The 23,070-nt window shown below is 46.0% G+C and overlaps 1 protein-coding gene across 3 annotated transcripts; it reads right to left on the minus strand.

The window, feature by feature from the left end:
- Positions 1-3,488: 3,488 nt before the first annotated feature.
- LOC128928048 (uncharacterized) lies at positions 3,489-21,148 on the minus strand. 3 transcript variants are annotated; one of them, XM_035283672.3, is made up of 4 exons: positions 21,092-21,148; positions 16,835-16,916; positions 13,592-13,778; positions 3,489-9,450 (listed from the first exon to the last, which is right to left on the minus strand). In XM_035283672.3, exons 2-4 carry the CDS (start codon positions 16,895-16,897, stop codon positions 7,775-7,777), a joined length of 1,926 nt encoding a protein of 641 aa, XP_035139563.3. In that variant the 5' UTR covers positions 16,898-16,916; positions 21,092-21,148; the 3' UTR covers positions 3,489-7,774. The 3 variants fall into 3 exon arrangements, with proteins under 3 accessions (XP_035139563.3, XP_078217349.1, XP_078217348.1); XM_078361223.1 differs by having other exon boundaries at positions 20,963-21,148; XM_078361222.1 differs by lacking the exon at positions 21,092-21,148 and adding an exon at positions 18,862-20,864.
- Positions 21,149-23,070: the final 1,922 nt, after the last annotated feature.

Raw genomic sequence — 23,070 nt, forward strand, 5'->3', positions numbered from 1 at the left:
CATTTCTCCCCATGTTATCCCTCCCCAACCTCCCCACCCCCTAGTTCCTTGCCATTGAAATTAATTTTAGTTGGCCAGACGCGGTAGCTAACGCCTGTAATCTCAGCACTTTGGGAGGCCGAGTTGGGCAGATCACCTGAGGTCAGAAGTTCGAGACCAGGTTTGCCAACATGGTGAAACCCCGTCTCTACTAAATATGCAAAAATCTAGACGGGCGTACGTAGTGTTACTCGCCTGTAATACCAGCTAGCTACTCGGGAGGCTGAGGCAAGAGAATCGCGTGAACCCAGAAGGCAGAAATTGCAGTTAGCTGAGATTACACCACTGCACCCCAGCCTAGGTGACAGACCAATTCTATAACAAAAAATTACAGATAAAAACTAAATACAATGTTTTCTCCATAGATATGTTAGATATTCTGTTCAACATAACACGGGATATTCATTATCAAGATGAGCTAAAATACAGGTACTGTCTCAGAGTCGACAAAGTCCAATGACTATAAAAAACAAAGTCAGGGCCCATGCCTGTAATTTCAGTACTTTGGGAGGCTAAGGCGGGCAGATCAACTGAGGTTAGGAGTTGGAGACCAGCCTGGTCAAGGTAGTGAAACCCCGTCTTTACTAAAAATACAAAATTTAGCTGGACATGGTGGCGGGCACCTGTAATCCCAGCTACTCAGGGGGCTGAGGCAGGACATTTGTTTGAACCCAGGAGGTGGAGGATGCAGTGAGCCGAGATTATTACACCATTGCACTCCAGCCTGGGTGACAAGAGCCAAATTGTCTTAAAAAGAAAAAAAGAAAAGTCTGGGTGTGGTGGCTCATGCCTGTAATCCCAACACTTTGGGAGGCCAAGGCGGGAGAATCATGAAGTCAAAAGATTGAGACCACACTGACTAACACAGTGGAACCCCGTCTCTAGTATAAATACAGAAAATTAGCTGGGCATGGTGGTGGGCTCCTGTAGTCCCAGCTACTCGTGAGGCTGAGGCAGGACAATCGCTTGAACATGAGAGGTAAAGGTTGCAGTGAGCTGAGAATGTACCACTACACTACATCTGGGTGACAGATTGAGAGTCCGTCAAAAAGAGAGAGGGAGAGAAAGAAATGAAACTCAGAATCAAAAAACCATCATGATCTAACTGTAGAAGGCTGTTATGATTTAAAGAAAAACTTATGATTGCCAGGAGCAGTGGCACACGAGGTCAGGAGTTCAAAACCTGCCGGGTCAAGGTGGTGAAACCCCATCTCTACTAAAAATACAAAAATTAGCCAGGCAGGCCGGGCACAGTGGCTCACACTTGTACTCCCAGCACTTTGGGAGGCTGAGGCGGGTGGATAACGAGGTCAAGAGATTGAGACCCTCCTGGTCAACAAGGTGAAACCCCGTCTCTACTAAAAATACAACAAAAATTAGCTGGGCATGGTGGTGCGTGCCTGTAATCCCAGCTACTCAGGAGGCTGAGGCAGGAGAATTGCCTGATCCCAGGAGGCGGAGGTTGCGGTGAGCCGAGATCGCGCCATCGCACTCCAGCCTGGGTAACAAGAGTAAAACTCCGTTTCCAAAAAAAAAAAAAAAATTAGCCAAGCATGGTGGCAGGTGTCTGTAATCCCAGCTACTTGGGAGGCTGAGGAAGATAATTCTTTGCACCCGGGAGGCGGAGGTTGCAGTGAGCTGAGATCATGCCACTGAGCTCTAGCCTGGGTGACAGAACAAGAGTGCATCTCCAAAACAAAAACAAGAACAAACAAATGTCATAATTATAGCAATAGCAATGGCTGAGCAATGGCTCACGTCTCATGAGCTGAACAGTTTTCTACGTGCTTCCCATGTCCTTGGCCATAAACTAACACACTGTCCCATTAGCAAAGATCTGGACTTGGAGAGAACTTCCTCACACACACTCTGGGAAAGTGGCCACAATTCAAACAGATAAAAATGTGGGCCGGGTGCAGGCTCAAGCCTGTAATCCCAGCACTTTGGGAGGCCAAGGCATGTGGATCACGAGGTCAAGAGATTGAGACCATCCTGGTCAACATGGTGAAACACCATCTCTACTAAAAATACAAAAAGTTAGCTGGGCATGGTGGCCTGTGCCTGTAATCCCAGCTACTCGGGAGGCTGAGGCAGGAGAATTGCCTGAACCCAGGAGGCGGAGGCTGCAGTGAGCCGAGATTGCGCCATTGCACTCCAGCCTGGGTAACAAGAGCAAAACTCTGTCTCAAAAAAAATAAAAAAAGTGAACCCAAGCACCTGAATTCAGATGTCTGGAATTCAGCTTTGAATATAACTCTCTAAGGCCGGACACGGTGGCTCACACCTATAATCCCAGCACTTTGGGAGGCTGAGGCGGGTGGATCACTAGGTCAAGAGATGGAGGCCATCCTGAACAACATGGTGAAACCCTGTCTCTACTAAAAATACAAAAAACTTAGCTGGGAATGGTGGCGCAGCCTGTAGTCCCAGCTACTCTACTCGGTAAACTGAGGTAGGATAATTGCTTGAAGCCAGGAGGCGGAGGTTGCCATGAGCCAAGATCACATCAGGGCACTTGAGCTTGGCCAACTGAGGGATACTCCATCTCAAAAATAAATAAATAAACAATACTTAAGGTCGGGCCCAGTGGCTAATGCCTGTAATCTCAGCACTTTGGGAGGCCAAGGTGGGCAGATCAACTGAAGTCAGGGGTTCAAGACCATCCTTGCGCTTACCCATCCATGAGTGCAAGGATGGATAAGCCCGTGAAATAAGTTTTAGTTTTTATAATAATTGAAATGATGTTAGGTATTTTCTATTGTCCTCAGCTATCACAATAATCACTTAAAGACAAGAAGCCTTGGGCCAGGCGCAGTGGCTCACACCTTTAATCCCAGCAACTTTGGAGTGTACAGTGGACAGATTACTTGAGGTCAGAAGTTCGAGACCAGCCTGGCTCACATGGTGATTGGCCAACATGGCAAATCCCCATCTATATTAAAAATACAAATATTAGCTTGTGCCACTGCACTTTACCCTGGGCAACAAGAGCAAAAGTTTGTTTCAAAAAAAAAAAAGGAATAAAATAAATAAAAATAAGAAATAAGCCTGGGTGCGGTGGCTCATGCCTGTAATCCCAGCATTCCACTACACACCAGTCTGGGCAAGAAGAATAAAACTCTGTTTCACAAAAGAAATAAGGCTGAGTGTGGTAGCTCTTGCCTATAATCCCAGCACTCTAGGAGGCTAAGGTAGGCAGATAACCTGAGGTCAGGAGTGTGAAACCAGCCTGGCCAACATGGTAAAACCCTATCCCTACTAAAGATACAAAAATCAGCCAACAGTGGTGGCACTCACCTGTAGTCCCAGCTACTTAAGAGGTTGAGAGAGAAGAATCAGTTGAACCTGGAAGGCAGAAGTTGTGGTGAGCTGAGATTGTGCCACTGCACTCCAGCCTGGGCAACAAAATTGAATTTCCATATCAAAAAATACACACACACACACACACATTTATACATATGTGATTAAGTACAAAGTTTATTTAAACACAAAGCTTGAAGATAGCCACCAGGAAACATCAACTCCAAATGAATGGGATCAGCGTTCCACATTGGAGACGTTAAGGTTTCACACTCATAGAAAAAGAGAAGCTTTAGCAGAATCACCACATTTTCTATTAAACACCAGTGTGTAGGTTGCAGCAACATGATTGGTTACATGTTGATGTACTTCAATGAAGGTTATATATCACTCCATAAGAAGGGACGATGATCCCAATAATTTTTTTTCTTTTTTTTTTTGAGACGGAGTTTCGCTCTTGTTACCCAGGCTGGAGTGCAATGGCGCTATCTCAGCTCACCACAATCTCTGCCTCCTGGGTTCAGGCAATTCTCCTGCCTCAGCCTCCTGAGTAGCTGGGGTTACAGGCATGCACCACCATGCCCAACTAATTTTTGTATTTTTAGTAGAGATGGGGTTTCACCTTGTTGACCAGGATGGTCTCGATCTCTTGACCTCGTGATCCACCCACCTCGGCCTCCCAAAGTGTTGGGATTACAGGCGTGAGCCACCGCACCCGGCCAGTCCCAGGAATTCTTATCTCTGGGACTGCTTAGTCTTCCTATAATTTACTGAAAATTTTTTTTTACATGGAACTTTGCTGTTGCCCAGGCTTGAGTGCAGTGTCGTGGTTCACTGCAATCTCCACCTTCTGGACTCAGGCAGTTCTCCTGCCTCAGCCTCCAAGTACCTGGAATTACAGACTCACACCAGCATGTTCAGCTAATTGTGTTGTATTTTTAGTAGAGACAGGATTTGACCATGTGTGCTAGGCTGGTTTCCAACTCCTGACCTCAAGTGATCCACCCACCATGGCCTCCCAAAGTATGGGGGGTACACAGCAACATATTTAAGCTTATGTATGTGGCATTTGAGGTCTGCACATGAAAAAATACTAAGGCACTGTGTGTATGTGATTTGTGCATGGGGATGAAACTCCTTACACCTAAAAACACGACAGGGTGTGGCATGGGGAGTGTGGTAAGGAACGTTAAGAACAGCCTCCTGAGAATGCAGTTTGAGTGTGTACAAGGTCACAGGCGCCTCAGCAACCCGCCTCAAATAACCATCTAGTAGACATAGCAATCAGGCAAGAAAAAGAAATAAAGGTATTCAAATAGGAAAGGAGGAAGTCAAATTGTCTCTATTTGCAGATGACATGATTGTATATCTAGAAGACCCCATCATCTCAGCCCAAAATTTCCTGAAACTGATAGATAACTTCAGCAAAGTCTCAGGATACAAAATCAATGTGCAAAAATCACAAGCATTTCTATACACCAATAACAGACTTAAAGAAAGCCAAATCAAGAACGAACTGCCATTCACAATTGCTATATAGAGAATAAAATACCTAGAAATACAACTAACAAGGAATGTAAAGGACCTCTTCAAGGAGAACTACAAACCACTGCTCAATGAAAGAGAGGACACAAACAGATGGAGAAACATTCCATGTTCATGGTTAGAAAGAATCAATATTGGAAAAATGACCATACTGCCCAAAGTAATTTACAGATTCAACACTATCCCCATCAAGCTACCAATGACCTTCTTAACAGTACTGGAAAAAAACACCTTAAACATTCATATAGAACCAAAAGAGAGCCCACATAGGCAAGTCAATTCTAAGCAAAAAGAACACAGCGGGAGGCATCACACTACTGGACTTCAAACTATACTCTAAGGCTATAGTAATCAAAACAGCATGGTACTGGTACCAAAACAGAGATATAGATCAAGGGAACAGAACAGAGGCCTTGGAGGCAACACAACATATCTACAACCATCCAATCTTTTACAAACCTGACAACAACAAGCAATGGGGAAAGGATTCCTTATTTAATAAATGGTGTTGGGAAAACTGGCTAGCCATGTGCAGAAAGCAGAAACTGGACCCCTTCCTGACACCTTACACTAAAATTAACTCCAGATGGATTAAAGACTTACACATAAGACCTAACACCATAAAAACCCTAGAAGAAAATCTAGGCAAAACCATTCAGGACATAGGCATAGGCAAGGACTTCATGACCAAAACACCAAAAGCATTGGCAACAAAAGCCAAAACAGACATATTGGACCTAATCAAACTCCACAGCTGCTGCACGGCCAAAGATCCACAGTCATTAGAGTGAATTGGCAACCAAGAATGGGAAAAAAATTTTGCAGTCTACCCGTCTGACAAAGGGCCGATATCCAGAATTTACAAAGAACTAAAACAGATTTACAAGAAAAAAACAAGCCCATTCAAAAGTGGGCAAAGGATATGAACAAACACTTTACAAAAGAAGACATACATGAGGCCAACAAACATATGAAAAAATGCTCATCATCACTGGTCATTAGAGAAATGCAAATCAAAACTACATTGAGATACCATCTCATGCCAGTTAGAATGGCAATCATTAAAAAGTCTGGAGACAAAAGATGCCAGAGAGGATGTGGAGAAATTGGAACACTTTTACACTGCTGGTGGGAGTGTAAATTAGTTCAACCATTGTGGAAGACAGTGTGGCGATTCCTCAAGGACCTAGAAATAGAAATTATCTGGTCATGGTGGCTGGTACTTGTAGGCCCAACTACTCAGAAGGCTGAGGCAGAATTGCTTCAAATGGGGAGGCAGGGGTTGCAGTGAGCTGAGATTGCACCATGCACTTTTGGCTGGTGACAGAGGGAAACTCCATCTGAATGAAAAAAAAAATCAAAATTTTGCAATGCTGTTCCTGGAATTTCTCCTGACAAGAAACCCAAACGGCACTCAGAGTGTCAGAGGACCACAGTTGATTACACCAGTGGGCCCAGACAGGTGAGCACCCAAAAGTCTGGACCCCAGCCTGTGTCAGTACATAGTTCTTATAGGTTAGAAATAGGGGAAGTAACTCACGATTTTCAGGCAATGTAGCAATTGTGCAGGGGGCTTTTTCGCTAGTAAGCAGGAAGCAGATGTACATAAGCACAAAAGCAGGTAAGGTAGCTGAGGCAGCTATTTTAGACACTCAGGAAATTTTCCTTAGAGGCCTTTCACACAGGCCTTCCATCTCATTCACCCCTTTGATGCTCTTTATGTTACATGTGGAGCATCGCCTTTTACAAATTAACATCTGTGCTCAGGGGCTTGTACCCCCAAAAGGCTAGCAACTGGGCAGTTGTCTGACAACTGTGGCTTCCGTGAAGCACTACAGTATGTTAATCATACAGGGACCAAAGGTAAGGGCCAGGAAGATTACTAGTAAAGGCCCAAGGAGGGGAAGAGCCCAGTGGATCCAGGTTCTGAGCCCTGGGAAGCTCCAGCTGCTGACTGTGTGCTGCCTTTGAATGTGGTCCCTTAGCTCTTTAACTTTTCCTGTTTCTATTCCTGACTGACATGGTAGCAACACCCTTCCTGTAGAAGAGGCAGGTAATTCCCTTCTGCGCTGTAAGCTGAAGGCCCTGCAATAGCACTGCTGTAGCACTACTGCAGCTAGGGAATTTAACTGGTTCTGGAGGGAGTTCAGGGAATTGGCCACTCTTTCCATGTCATCATTGAGTTCCTGGAACAGTTTATGACAGAAACGGGCTGAAGTGCTGATGCTTCCTATTCTGGTGCCTATCCCAGCTGCTGTGCCAGTTCCTACTAGGAGGGGAAGTAACACAGCTCACTTGGACCAATAGTAGTGAGGACTTAAAATCATTTTAATTTCTTGGTCCATGGAAACTGAGAGTTCTGGGGTTAGGAATGCCCGGATACACACCCCTCTCCAGTTTGCACCTAAACATACGTTTGTCTACCTGCTGCTGCAGAGGAAGAAGATGCTGGGGGCTGGGCACACTGGATCTTCACATTGGAGAGGGGGATAGTTGTTGTACAAGGCAGGTGTGAGAGGTTGTCAGTTACAGGGGATGAATTACTACTGACGGTCTTGGACACTCATTACAATTTTAAGGATTGTCTCCAGTGTGAATTCTAGTATTTTGTGCCCGGTATGAATCATGCTAGAAAGCCTTGTCACAAACCTTACATCTGTAAGGTCTCTCTAGTATGAAGTCCACTATGGTAGGTAAGGTGTGACTTTTGAATGAAGGTCTTGCCACACTCATTACACTTGCAGTTTCTCTCCTGTATGAAATCTACGATGGCATACAAAGGATGACGGGTGGCTGAAGCTCTTGTCACACTCATTAAAGTTTCTCTCCTGTATGAAACCTACGATGGCATACAAAGGATGACAGGTGGCTGAAGGTCTTGTCACACTCATTACACTTGCAGTTTCTCTCCAGTATGAAATCTACGATGGCGTACAAAGGATGACGGGTGGCTGAAGGTCTTGTCACACTCATTACACTTGTAAGGTTTCTCTCCAGTATGAAGTCTACGATGGTATACAAGATATGATATCTGACTGAAGGTCTTGCCACACTCATTGCACTTGTAAGGTTTCTCTCCAGTATGACATCTACGATGGTATACAAGGGATGACGTGTGACTGAAGGCCTTGTCACACTCATTACACTTGTAAGGTTTCTCTGCAGTGTGAAGTCTATGATGACGTACAAGGTGTTCCTTTTTAACAAAACCCTTGCCACATTCATTACACTTGTGAGGTTTCTCTCCAGTATGACGTCTACGATGGTGTACAAGGGATGACATCTGAGTGAAGGCCTTGCCACACTCATTACACTTGTAAGGTTTCTCTCCAGTATGAAGTCTACTACAATGGTATCTAAGGGATGCCATCTGATGGAATTTCTTGCCACACTCGTGACACTTGTAAGGTTTCTCTCCAGTATGAAGTCTACGATGGCATGTAAGGGATGACATCTGACTGAAGGCCTTGCCACACTCATTACACTTGTAAGGTTTCTCTCCAGTATGAAGTCTACTACAATGGTATCTAAGGGATGCCATCTGATGGAATTTCTTGCCACACTCGTGACACTTGTAAGGTTTCTCTCCAGTATGAAGCCTATGATGGCATGTAAGGGATGACGTATGACTGAAGGTCTTGCCACACTCGTCACACTTGTAAGGTTTCTCTCCAGTGTGAATTCTAGCATGTTTTGCCAGGTATGAATTATATGCAAAAGCCTTATCACAAACCATACATTTGTATGGTTTCTCTCCAGTATGGATTATCTTATGCATTTCAAGGTGTGATTTGCGAGTGAAACCTTTGTCACATTTTTCACATTTGTAAGGTGTCTCTCCAGTATGAAGTCTACAATGGTATGTAAGGGATGAGTTCTGACTGAAGGTCTTGCCACACTCATGACACTTGTAAGGTTTCTCCCCAGTATGAAGTCTACGATGGCATGTAAGGGATGACATGCGACTGAAGGTCTTGCCACACTCATTACACTTGTAATGTTTCTCTCCAGTATGATGTCTACAATGGCATTTAAGAGATGACATTTCATGGTAGGTCTTACCACACTCATACTTGTAAGGTTTCTCTGCACAATAAAATCTACGATGGCATGTAAGGGATGACTTTCGACGAAAGGTCTTGCCACACTCATTACATTTGTAAGGTTTCTCTCCAGTATGAAGTCTATGATGGTATACAAGGGATGACATCTGACTGAAGGCCTTGCCACACTCATTACACTTGTAAGGTTTCTCTCCAGTATGAAGTCTACGATGGCATGTAAGGTATGACGCCCGACTGAAGGTCTTGCCACACTCATTACACTTGTAAGGTTTCTCTCCTGTATGAACTCTGCGATGGCGTAGAACGCATGACCTGTGACTGAAGGTCTTGCCACACTCATTACACTTGTAAGGCTTCTCACCCGTGTGACATCTACGATGGCTTTTAAGATATCGCTTCTTATTAAAGACCTTGCCACACACATCACATTCATGTTGTTTCTTTCCTAAATGGTTTTTTATCCGTTTCCTTAAGAATGAGCTACAATTGAGGTTGCCGTTGGCTGAAAAGAAGAAAAATAAATGAATAAAAAATAAATGAAAAGAATGAGATACAATTGAAGGCTTTCCCACTCTCATGTGTGGGAAACTTCCTGTTTCTGTATAAGTAATGAAGAAAGGAGGAAATTACTGTCATGGTTATTAGATATATGGGTTTTGGCTACACAAGAAATTATTTGGGATGTTGAAACTAAGGAAGCATCATCAACAGACTTCTCAACCTGATTACCAGAATTCCCTTCAGTCTGAAGTATGTGAGTTTCAGAAGATGCCCACGAAAGATCACTCCAAGCTCATCTTTAACAGGCTTGTTTCCGGCATGCCTTTGATCTTATTGGTCTGTACTACCAGTCAGCTTTTTACATGTTGTCACGGTGCTTCCTGGTTATTTCTTTCAGCTTCTTGCCACTGAAACTCAAAGTCATGACTATGTTCCTCAGTCTCCTGGAAGCAAAACTCTCCAAAGTGATGACTTTCCTGTCTTGCCAATGTCCCTGTGTGGAACACTTCTGTATTGCCTTGCCCTGTTGATGAAAACTTCTTCATTATGCATTTGGAGGAGATACCCACAAAATATAAAGTCCACGGCTCCTGGCCAGGACTAGTGCTTTTATAAAAAGAGACAGTAAAGAGCTTGTTGACTATTCCTCTTTCCACCAAGACAAAACACAGCAGGAAGATGCTTGGGCTAAATCACAAAGGAGGCTGTCAGCAGAAACCAATTTGCCTGCACCTTGCTCTTAGATTTCCCACTTTCTAAATTCAAAATAAATAAATTTCTGTGTCTTAAGCTTCCCAGTTTAACCTATTTTTTTTTTTTTTTGAGACTGAGTCACGCTCTGTCACCCAGACTAAAGTGTAATGGTATGATGGTCCTGCCTTAAGAGATTCTCCTGCTGGAGACTCCCAAGTAGCTGAGACTACAGCCTGGCAGAGAGGGAGAGAGAGAGTGAGTGCGCGTGCGCGAGTGCGAGAGAGAGAGAGCACGAGCACGTGAGCGTGTGTGTGTGCACATGCGTGTGTATGGGTGTGTGTGTGTACGAGAGTCTCACTCCATCATTCAGGCTGGAGTGCAGCGGCGTGATGTAGGCTCATTGTAACCTTCGCCTCCTGAGATCCAATAATTCCTTGGCTTCAGCCTACCAAGTAGCTGGGATTACAAGTGCATGCCACCACACCAAGCTAATTTGTGTAGTTTTAGTAGAGATGGGGTTTGACCATGTTGGCAAGGCTGGTCTCAAACTCCTGACCACAGGTTATCTGCCCCTCTTAGCCTACCAAAGCACTGGGATTACAGGTGTGAGCCAATGTACCCAGTCAACTTTTTGTATTTAGTAGATTCAAGGTTTTAGCATGTTGGCCCGAATGGACTCAAACTCTTGACCTGAAGTGATCCAATCATCGCAGCCTTCCAAAGTGCTGGGAATAGAGGATGAGCCACTGTGGCCAGCCAGTCAAAGCTATTTCTGACATGACAGTGAAATGACTGAGATAGAAAAATGGGCATCTCATCATCAACATCGTCGAAGGCTGAAAAATCTTATTAAACAAAGAAAGTTTAGAATCTGTACTATAAAACTTTAAATATGAGAAGACATCTAATCAACTTGTTTTAAAAACCTAGAAGCAGCCAGGCGTGCTGGCTCACACCTGTAATCCCAACACTTTGAAAGGCCCAGGTGGGCGGATCGCCAGAGGTCTGGAGTTGAAAACCAGCCTGACCAACATGGAGAAACCACATCTCTAGTAAAAATGCAAAATCAGCCAGGTCTGGTGGCGCATGCCTGTAAGCCCAGCTACTCGGGAGCCTCAGGCATGAGAATTGATTGAATCAGGGAGGCGGGGATTACAGTGAGCAAAGATTGTGCCACTGTACTCCAGCCTGGGCAACAACAGAAAAATTCCATAAAAAAAAAAAAAAAAAAAAAAAAAGAACATGGAGGCAAACTATTACTTATCAAATAAGCACAGCAGGCCCACAGTATTCAGGTACTTGACCCAATTTATACATTCAGTAAGTAAGGAACAAAACTTGATCCTGGTCCCGAAGGATCCCATGACACATTCTTAAGCACAACGGTCACCCAGGCAGTACTGAAAACGATCAGTCACAGAAAGTACAAAGAGACAGGAAGAAATACATCAAGGGGGATACAAGGGCTGAGCTGCGCTGCTGACAGCGATGCTGGGCCTTCCCTCATGGAGAATGTGCTGAGTCATCAGGCCCTGCACACACTGATTTAGGCAGCCTCCTATCATTACGTCCAGTGGATGTATAAGGTCCTGACTTACTCAGTGAGAGTCGTGTTGGAGTGAAGGGGCTCATGTGGAAATTGGGGTGTTCAGCATTACAAATCAACAGGCTGGAAAGCAGCAGCATTTTGCATCCAGATCAATGTAGCATGTGAGGCAAGGCCAGGAAAGGAAGGGCAAGGATGGAGGGCAGGAAGTAATGGGCATGCAGGAGTGAACTGTGTGCAGGCTGGTCTGTGGGAATATGATCCCACCAGCATAGACGAAAGTTTGAGACTGGAGGAAAATGGAACTAATTTAGCAAATGGTAAAATGTTGACCCAAGGTTAAATATACAAATTACAATATAGACAGGGGACAAGAATGAAAGAGAGCCAAAAAAGCAGCAGTATGGTGACGTGAGGTGAAGGCAGTTTTACATCTCTTAAATTGAACGGCCTCTGATTTCTAGTTTCAGGCAAAGACTCAACAAAATCCCCATGTAGGTGCCAGATTTCCATACACACATGAAAAAATAAGTAAACTCCATGAAATAGAGTACAGCAATGTAGAATACTGTGAGGGTGAAGAATGATCCCCTCGCTGGGTAGGTAGAAATGTGTTTGTGAAAACAGGTCTAGGCCAGGCGTGGTCTATTCCAGCCTGTAATCCCAGCACTTTAGGTGGTCAAGGCAGGTAGATCATGAGATCTGGAGTTTGAGACCAGCCTGGCCAGGATGGTCAAACCCTGTTTCTAGTATAAAAATACAAAACATTAGCCAGGCGTGGTAGTGTGTGCCTGTAATCCCAGCTATTCAGGAGGTTGAGGCAGGATAATTGAAAAGCAGAGGTTTCAGTAAGCCAAGATCATGCCACCCACTGCACTCCAGCCTGGGTGTCAGAGCAAGACTCCATCTCAAAAAAAAAAAAAAAAGAAAGAAGCGGAGCCCAATGGAGATTGTTGCCTATGCATGTGATCAGTTACATTAGTGAAGAAAAACAATAATGCACTCACTAAAATGTCTGCCATGTGAAAATCAAACAGTAAATCTCATTCCTTCTATAAAAACAATAGTGTCTCTTTTCCTGGATCCTATATTATTTGAAATCACATCTCTAGATTTTAAACGCAATCTCTGGAATAAATGAGAGATGAAAAGTGAAGATTACAGACTAGCAAAAGCCAGACCCTCATATCCTCATAAAGACATCAACTCAACCAAAATGTTTCATCAAAAATATGTTCATAGGCCAGGCATGGTGGCTCAGGCCTATAATCCCAGTACTTTGAGAGGCAGAGGTGGATGGATCACCTGAGGTCAGGAGGTCAAGACCAGCCTGGCCAACGTAATGAAACACTGTCTCTACTAAAAATACAAAAATTAGCCGTGTGGCCAAGTGTAGTGGCTCAAGCCTGTAATACCAGCACTTTGGGAGGCTGAGGTGGGTGGATCAGGAGGTCAAGAGATCGAGACCATCCCGGCCAACATGGTGAAACCCCATCTCTACTAAAAATACAAAATTTAGCTGGGCGTGGTGCTGTGCACCTGTAGTCCCAGCTACTTGGGAGGCTGAGGCAGGACAATTTCTTGAACTTGGGAGGCGGAGGTTGCAGTGAGCTGAGATTGTGCCACTGGACTCCAGCCTGGTGCCAGGTGACTCTGTCTCAAAAAAAAAAAAAAAAAATTAGCTGTTTGTGGTATTACATGCCCAGAATCCCAGCTACTTAGGAGGCTGAGGCGGGAGGATCACTTCAACCAGGGAGGCAGAGGTTGCAATGTGCTGATATCACACGATTACACTCCAGCCTGGTCAGGAAGAGCAAAACTACATCTCAAAAACAAAAACAAAAAACAAACAAACAAACAAAAAGAACATGTATAGGGCAAAATCATAACAGAGAATACAAACCAGGAAGAGCCAAGATGGACAAGGGCAGATTCCTCGTGTCTGGAGGGACGTTTTCCTCACCCACAGACTCCAGGTTCCTGTAGTTCTCCAACATCACGTCCCTGTATAAAGCCCTCTGCGCAGGGGTCAGGCATTTCCACTCCGCCAAAGAGAATTCTACAGCCACATCCCTGAAAGTCAAGCGTCCCTAAAATGAAAAACACATTTCAACAAAAAATTAAGCAGGAGTGAGTTATCACCTTCACACTAAGTGAGAAAAGAAAAATTAAGTATCCATTTCATCAGACTGTTCTGACAAACCTACGGCAAGTTGTTTTTGAACATTTTTTCTCTATAGATGCATTTTACTGCACTTTTTCATGAAAGATTTTAAGATCCCCTAAGTCACTGTGGAAATCTTGATTTTATGGACAATATTGTAGGGTTGAGGACCCCACAGGGTCGTGGGGTGTCCCTTATGCTGTGCTGAGGCGCAGGATCCGAGAAATAAAGAGACAGGACACAGAAGTACAAGGAAAACATAGCTGGACTCAGGAGGGGCCACACCACCTATAAGTGGAGTCAGGCGAGGCCCTGAATGTCCAGAAGCGTGAGTATTTATTGTGTATAGGTTAGCAGGCAGGGCAGTGAGTGAAATCATCTTTAAGGATAGTGATAGGGTCATGAGCAATAAAACATGGGGTTCACCCCCATTAGGTCACCTAGGCCAGGAGGTGGACAGTGCACAGCAAGGGACCCATTCCCATCAAGGCAAGGGCTGTGTGCAGTAAGGGGTCCACCCCCATTAGGTCACCGAGGCTTGAAGGTGGGCCGTGCGCAGTGAAGAGGGTGCAGTGTGCAATACTTCTATCTATGGGCATGCTACTTCTAAGAAGATTTATAGGAGGATGATTCAAGTCACACAGCGGTGACAGAGCTGTCAGGGTCTATCGCCACCAGCTGGCAGCTTCCAAAGGGTACTATGGGAAGATGCTTTTCAAGCAGCACAGTAGCAAGAGCTGATAAAGTTCACAGTCACCAAGGTGGATTGCCGGTCTGAGGGACGCCTTGCACAAGAAGTGGAGCAAGGTCCTACAACTCCTTCATCAGGAGGAGTGGCTCTCGCCCCAAGCCTGATATACATACAGTGGGTATCTTTCCGTTACTGAATGCTGCCACCTGGGCCATGGGTTCTTGTCCTGGTATAACTATTTTTCCCTTAAATCATGCTCTGCACTGCGTCCACTCCAGGCATTCCTCCAACTATAAGCTGCTTATTCCTTAATTCGTGCTCTGTACTGTGTCCACTCCAGGCATTCCTCTGATTGTGAACTAAGATATACTTATATAGGGAAGTAACTGAGTGGTAAGATATTCTTCAGGCACTCAATCTATGAACTAACATATGATAATATATAGAGGATTATATAAAGGGAAATAACTGGGTAGTGACATTTAAATTAAGAATTCTTCAAGTCCTAATTCTATAAACTATTACATGACTATATCAAGAAAAATAACTGAGTAGTAACGCTATAAACTGAGATATTATTCAGGCCTTAATTGTACCAGGATTCTGCTTAGCTCTCCTTCCTCAGTACCGACATGGGGGGTTACTCGCAAATATGAAAAATATACAAAGAAGAAGAAAACACAGAGCTGTGCTCACACGTGTAATCCCAGCACTTCGGGAGGCCAAGGTGATCAGATCATTAGATGAGGAGTTCAAGACCAGTGTGGGCAACATGGCGAAACCCAGTCTCTATTAAAAACACAAAATAAAAATTTTTAAAAATACAAAAATAGGCCAATGTGGTGGCACGCGCCTGTAGTCTCAGCTACTCAGGAGGCTGAGGCAGAAGTATCACTTGAGCCCAGAAGGTGGAGCTTGAAGTGAGCCAATATCACACCACTGCACTTTAGCTTCGATAGCAAAGCAAGACTAAAAAAAAAAAAAGAAAAAGAAAGAAATACTGGCCGTGTGTGGTGGGACATGCCTACCATTCTAGCTCTTTGAGAGACCAAAGAAGAAATCACTTGAGCCCAGGAGTTGAGGCTGCTGTAAACATTAAATCCTGCCAGTGTCCTCCACACCTAAGCCACAGAGCGACACCTTCTGTTTATTGCTTTTGAGATGAACTCTCACTCAGTCACCCAGCCTGGAGTGCAATGGCACAATCTCGGCTTATTGTAACCTCCACCTCCCATGTTTAAGTAATTCTCCTGCCTCCACCTCCTGAGTACCTGAGATTATTACAAGCATGTGCCAGCATACCCTGTTAATTTTTGTATTTTTAGTAGAGATGGGGTTTCACCATGTTGGCCTGGCTGGTCTTGAACTCTAGAGCCCAAGTGATTTATCTGCCGTGACCACCCAACATGCTGGGATTACAGGTGTGAGCTACTGCACTCAAACTAATATCCTGTATCTTAAAAAATAAAAAACAGGCCGGGCGTGGTGGCTCAAGCCTGTAATCCCAGCACTTTGGGAGGCCGAGGCGGGTGGATCACGAGGTCAACAGATCGAGACCATCTTGGTCAACATGGTGAAACCCCGTCTCTACTAAAATTACAAAAAATTAGCTGGGCACGGTGGTGCGTGCCTGCAATCCCAGCTGCTCGGGAGGCTGAGGCAGGAGAATTGCCTGAACCCAGGAGGCGGAGGTTGTGGTGAGCCAAGATTGCGCCATTGCACTCCAGCCTGGGTAACAAGAGCGAAACTCCGTCTCAAAAAAAAAAAATAAAAAACAAAGTTTGGAGTCAGAGACATGTTGATCTACCAGTGTGGCTTCCACTGCATTACCAAATCAGATACAAAATATCTCCACACTGAATTACCAAATCAGATACAAAATATCTCCACTTATTGGTCTCCTTTTCCAGAATTTACCAGACATCTGTGCATATTAACCCATGTGTTTCATACATAGTTTCTCTGGTTCACAAAGAGCTGATACCCAGAGGTGGCCCCTGAACAATCCAGGCTGCCCAGCAGCACTGACACCGGGGGACCCAACCCCCATGTCCATCCAGGTCTGGTGTCAGCCCTTCCCATGATTATGCCCAGTGGAGCCTCTTCCCAGGTGTATGTCACTGGGTCACAGAATATGGAATCTCAGCAGATGACAGGAACTCAGGGAAGGCACAGGTGAGTGCGAGCCAACGTGTCAGGCAGGACGCTTCAGACTCAGAACAGACTGGCTACTATAATACCTGGCATTTCAGAAAGGAAAGAGATGAACCCACCGAGGAGTGTCACTTTACCTGAGGAAGAGCCATGCCTGGCTCCTTTTCTTTTCTCTTCTGAGCTGCTTCCTCACGTAACATGAGTCTTTAGAAATCAATCCTGTATGTGAAAAAATATATAAGACGTAATGTTAGCAATGACTCACTCCCTTCCTGTGAGTGTCACAAAAATACATACAGAGGGGACACCTCACCCTGTAGAAAGACGGGCCTCTGCTGCACACTGCACCAGAGATCATGCAGTGTTAAGACAGTCCCACAGGAAGACCTACAAGTGTACTTCAGATCTCACTCCCCTCCTGGAGAAGCCTCACACACCAGGCAGCAGTGAGGAGCTGGGCTGGACTGAGCTCCCCTTCAGAGCACAGACCCAGCCCTGACCAAATCCCACCCAGAGCACAGCCCCTTCCCTCTCTGTGGATCACAGGTGCAGCTCAGCCTTCAGAAATGGAGGACACAGAGCCTTGACCCTCAGTGCTGCACAGATTACTATCACCTGGGACATGTGGTATTTGTGTGTCACTTACTTGGAAGCCCCCTCCCTGCTTAAAGTCTTTTTGCCTTTGCTTCAAGTTTTCCCACCTTTCCAGACCAAACCAATGAACCTCTTCCATATATTGACTGATGACTCATGTCTCTCTAAAATGTATAAAATTAAGCTGTGCCACCACCACCTTGGGCACATGTCGCCAGGACTTCCTGAGGCTGTGTCATGGGTACGGCCTCAACCTTGGCAGAAGAATCTTTTTAAATTGAGATCTGTCTGAAGCTTTTTGGCTTCACAGATGCAATGTCAAATGGGGGCTGTGGGAGATCACAAAGGTTTCCACAGAGAAGGTGATATCAGAACAAAAGACCTAGGGAAGAAAGGCTGCTTGTCACTTGCAGCTAAGGGGCCAGAGTCCTAGGCAGAGACAGCTCAAGTGAAGGCCCTGACAGAGGAGGAACCTCAGCCCCACGAAAAAGACAGAACTCGTGTGTGGCTGGAGCAGTGGGAGGGAGGAGGGCACAGGTAGGAGATGAGGTCAGGGAGGTCCTGGGGGCACAGATCTGTCCATAGAAACAAGGTCTTCAAACTTTTTTCTCCCACAACCCAGAAGAATTTTGGCACTCAATTGTTATCACAGCTACTTGGGAGGCTGAGGCAAGAGATCAATTCAACCTGGAAGGTGCAGATTTCAGAACGCACAACAGCACTCCAGCCTGGGCGACAAGAGCAAAAGTCCATTTCAAAACAAAAGAAAAAGGCCAGTGGCAGAGCTCAAGTCAGTTATCCCAGCACTTTGGGAAGCCAAGTCAGGTGAATCACCAGAGGTCAGGAGTTCAAGAGCAGCCTGTCCAGCACGGTGAAACTCAGTATCTACTAAAAATACAAAATTAGCTTATTGTGGGTAGTGTGCACCTGTAATACCAGCTATTTGAGAGACTGAGGCAGGAGACTCACTTGAACCTGGGAGGCAGAGGTTGCAGTGAACTGACATAGAAGCACTGCACTCCATCCTGGACGACAAAACTCGTTACAAAAAAAAAAATCATAATTCAGCCGGGCACGGTGGTTCACGCCTATAATCCCAGCACTTTGGGAGGCTGAGGAGGGTGGATCACGAGGTCAAGAGATCGAGACCATCCTGGTCAACAAGGTGAAACCCCGTCTCTACTAAAAATACAAAAATTAGCTGGGCATGGTGGGTCGCGCCTGTAGTCCCAGCTACTCGGGAGGCTGAGGCAGGAAAATTGCTTGAACCCAGGAGGCGGAGGTTTCGGTGAGCCGAGATCCTGCCATTGCACTCCAGTTTGGGTAACAACAGCGAAACTCCATCTCAAAAAAAAAACAAAAAACAAAACAAAAATCATAATTCAGGAAGCGATGTACCTTCTCACTCCTTTCACATATACATGTAATTTCCTCTTTATGTTATAAATTATTTCCCATATTTAAAATACATGCTGTCAAGTTCAGCAAAGTTCCCGGAAGTACACAGTCACCCTCATCTGAGATGTGCAGACCGCAAGGGAATGTGTTTGTGGGTTTAGGAGTCACTTACGGACATGTGAAGGTGGAGATGCTTGTGTGATGTCCCAGCAGATAGCAGAGGAGACAAGTGGACAAGGATTGTAGCACTCAGGGCAAAGGCTTGCAGGGGGCACGGAGCCAGGTAGGTGGGTGAAAGCCATGAGATGATAAGGTTCAAGGTGATTTGAATCTAATCCCCTGTTTTAGTGCTTCTTGTGCTTTTTTTTTAATTTTTGGAGGACTAGAATCCATTTATAATTTGAGTTAAAATGAAGCAATAGCCAGGTACAGGGGCTCAGGCCTATAATTCCAACACTTTTGAAGGCTGACATGGGTGAATCACAAGGTCAGGAGGTTGAGACCATTTCTGCAAACTACTCAAAATACAAAAAATCAGCTGGGCGTGCTGGTGGGTGCTGAGGTGAATTGGCCTGAGGCCAGAGCAGTTCGGAGCCAGATGCAGAAGGGGTGGCTGTCTCTACTAAAAATACAGAAAACTATCTGGGCATTCTGGTGGGTGACTATAATCTCAGCTACTCGGGAGGCTGAGAAAGGAGAATTGCCTGAACCCAGGAGGTGGAGGTTGCGGTGAGCCGAGATCGCACCATTGCACTCCAGCCTGGGTAAACAAGAGCAAACTCCGTCTCAAAAAAAAAAATAAAAGAGGAAAACATAATGTAATAATGGTCATCTTCCTCTAAAAAATGCCACGACTGGCCACGTGTGGTGACTTACGCCTGTAATCCCAGAATTTTGGGAGGCCAAAACAAGCAGATAAGCTGAGCTCAGGAGTTTGAGGCCAACCTGGACAACATGGTGAAACCCGGTTTCTACTAAAAATACAAAAATTAGCTGGGCATGGTGGCACTCACCTAAAGTCCCAGCTAATCAGGAGGTTGAGGACTGTAAACCCAGCAGCGCTTTGTCAGGCTGATGCGGCTGGAGTTGGAGACCAGCCTGGGCAACATAGCAAAAGCCCGTCTCTACCAAGAACACAGAAATTAGCACGGTGTGGTGGCGCTTATGCGTGGTTGCAGCTACCGTGGAAGCTGAGGTGGGAGGATCCCTACTAAGCACAGGAGGTTGACACTGTAGTGAGCTGTGATCCTGTCATCCCGCTCTCCCTCCTGGGTAACGTCCCTCCTGGGTAAGAAGACTCATCTCCAATAAAAAAGAAAAGGGAAAAACCTGGGTCCTGGGTTTTGAGGCAGGGAATCTAAGGGGTCCTGGGTCTGGGGGCAGGGAATCTAAGGCCCAATTAACACGAACTTTCCAAAACTAGACCAAAAAAAAAACCCCATCTCCCCGCATGGAGTAACAAAGGATCAAAGGCCACTCTCCCTACAGCCCTCCCGCTTCCAACACGTCTCAGATGGAAAAGGAAAGAGCCCAGGACTGGCCACGGCCAAGCACCGGCCCCCCCTTCTGCATAGGGCACCCATCTGCTCTGGTCTCGGGTCAGTTCACCTTAGCTTTTCATTGGCCAAGGACCAAATTTTTCTTCCAAATAAGAGGTAGCCCATAGGAATTCAACAGAAACGTTAACTCCCAGAACTTTGCAAACGGGGCCCTAGAGACGCTCGCTTGGGTCCACTCCCACCCCGTGAAGTGCTTTCGTGATTGAATAAATTCCTGCTCTTGCGGCTTTCTTCTTTTGTTACTTTGTGGGTTTTTTCTTTTTTTCAATTCCATGTTCAACAGCCAAGAACCTGAACATCTCACACTCAAGGCTGCCTTCAGGTAAAACAGGAAGAGGATGGGGTAAGAGGGCCTCCAGGAAGAGCACATTTTTCAAGGGTTGGAAATGGGGAGCAGCAGGGCCCGGCGTGAGGGAGGTTTGAGGGCCATGGCGCCTTAGGACAGGAGTGGGGTCTGCATGTTCTGAGAACCAGGCAGAAAATGAGCCTCCTCGGGACCAGGCTGCGGTGCTGCACTCAAAGGACCCACGAGAGTGAGGCTGGGAGGCCCAGCAAGGGAATCCAGCTGGCGGGTGAGGACTTGAAACAGCGCGAGGTGAGAGAAGGGGAAAGGAAGGGTGTTCAGCAGGAACATTCCCTATAGGAAGTGTGTGCACGGCCCCGGGGCAGAAAACCCGGTGAGGACCAGCCTCAGGGCGACGCACGTACTCTCACCCGGACGTCTCAATTTGCTCTGGGTTAACAGGGGATGGAATTTCCAGGTCTGTGGGGATCCCAAGTCCCCAGTACAGCAGCACCAGGAGCTTGGGAAGCGCAGACAGGAAAAGAAAGACCAAAACTCACCTGCCGCGGGGAGACTTTCAGTCGACGCCATCCGCTTCCCGGTCCGAACCAATCAGCGCAGGACAGAAGCCAGACCGGGGCGGGGCCGCTGAGGAGTTGGGCGGGGCCTGACCAAGGCCGGGAGGGGTCAAAAAGTGGTGGCCGGAGCCTGAGCGTGGCCGGAGCAGGGCCCTAAGGTGCAGCGGCGGGACGCGGGAGAGGAGATGCCTGGACTGTGAGAAGTCCGCGGGGGCGAGGAGGGGGCAGGGCCTGAGCTTCCCTCCATCTCGCTCTGGGCGCCTTTTTTCCGAGTTATGGAAAGGAAACCCGTCAATGAGCTGGAGCAGCTCAGCCATCTGGGAAATAGCACCTTCCTGAGAAGTCAACGTGGAATCCAGGAAAATTCTTTGCTATTGAAATTAATTTTAGTTGGCCGTGCGCGGTGGCGCATGCCTGCAATTTAGCACTCTGGGAGGCAGAGGCGGGCCAATCACTTGAGGTCAGGAGTTCGAAACCAACTTTGCCAACATGGTGAAACCCCGTCTCTACTAAATATACACAAAAATTAGGCGAGCGTAGTGTTGCGTGTCTGTAATCCCAGCTACTCGGGATGCTGAGGCAGGAAAATCACCTGACCCTGGAAGGTGGAGGTTGTAGTTAGCTAACGGCGCCACTGAACCCCAGCCTGGGCGACAGAGCGACTTGTCTTAACAACAGCAACAAATTAGAAATAACAATTAACAAGAAAAAAAAAAACTAAAATGCAATAAAAAAAAAGTCACCAAAAAGAAAAATAACAAATACAGTGTTTTCTCTATAGAGATTGTATGTTCAAAATAACACGTGATGTTCATTATCTAGATGAGGTAAAATACAAATGCTGTCTCAGAGTCGACAAAGTCCAATGGACTTTTAGAAAAGAAGAAAAGAAACTCAGGGCGGGGTGCAGTGACTCACGCCTGTAATCCCGGCTCTTTGGGAGGCCAAGGCGGGTAGATCACCTGAGGCTAGGAGTTTGAGACCAGTGTGGCCAACATAGTGAAAACCCTTCTCTGCTACTAAAAATACAAAAAATTAGCCAGGTATGGTGGCAGGTGCCTGTAATCCCAGCTACTCGGGTGGCTAAGGCAAAATAATCGCTTGAACCCTGGGGGCAGAGGTTGCAGTTGGTCAAGATCGAGCCATTGCACTCCAGCCTGTGCGAGAAGAGCAAACTCCATTTCAAAAAAAAAAAAAGAGAGAAAAGAAAGTCAGCGTTGGGTGCAGTGGCTCACGCCTGTAATCCCAGCACTTTGGGAGGCTGTGGAGGGCGAATCAACTGAGGTCAGAAGTTGGAGGGCAGCAGGGCCAGAATGGTGAAACACCGACTCTACTAAAAATGAAAAAATTATCTGGGCATGGTGACAGGTGCCTGTAATTCCAGCTACTCAGGAGGCTGAGGCAGGAGAGAATAGCTTGAACCTGGGAGGCAGCAGAGAATAGCTTGAACCCAGACTGCGCCATGGCACTCCAGCCGGGGCAACAATAAGTCTGCCTCAATCAATCAATCAATGAATCAATAAGGCCAGGCAGTGGCTCATGCCTGTAATCCCAACACTTTGGGAGGCCGAGGCGAGCCAATCAAGAGGTCACGAGATCGAGACCATCCTGGCTGACAACCCCGAGTCTACTGAAAATGCAAAAAATATGTTGGGTGCGGGGACAGGTGCCTGTGGTCTCAGTTACTTGTGAGGCTGAGGCAGAATTGTTTGAACATGGGAGGTAAAGGTGGCGGCAGTGAGCAGAGATCGCACCACTCCAATCTAGCTTAGTGATAAAGTGAAACTCCTTCTAAAAAAAAGAAAAAGGAAAGCCAGAATCTAAAAACTGTCATGATCATAGCAGTAGTAATGACTGACAGTTTTGAACGCTTCCCATGTGCTAAACTCTGTTTCACGTGCTTCCCATGTCCTCGGCCATAAACTTCGTCCTTCGTCCCATGAAGGAAGATCTGGACTTGG

Source organism: Callithrix jacchus, chromosome 22, assembly GCF_049354715.1.
Source record: "Callithrix jacchus isolate 240 chromosome 22, calJac240_pri, whole genome shotgun sequence".
Taxonomy (NCBI): domain Eukaryota; kingdom Metazoa; phylum Chordata; class Mammalia; order Primates; family Cebidae; genus Callithrix; species Callithrix jacchus.

What these genes read in the sequence shown, in the direction of transcription:
- LOC128928048 (XM_035283672.3), bottom strand. Translation starts at nt 16,897, where the DNA reads ATGTTACGTGAGGAAGCAGCTCAGAAGAGAAAAGAAAAGGAGCCAGGC. An exon ending in CAGGCATGGCTCTTCCTCAG is followed by an intron (nt 13,779 to 16,834) that starts GTAAAGTGACAC and finishes TTTTCATTTTAG; the next exon opens with GGACGCTTGACTTTCAGGGA. An exon ending in GTCCATCTTGGCTCTTCCTG is followed by an intron (nt 9,451 to 13,591) that starts GTTTGTATTCTC and finishes TCTTCTTTTCAG; the next exon opens with CCAACGGCAACCTCAATTGT.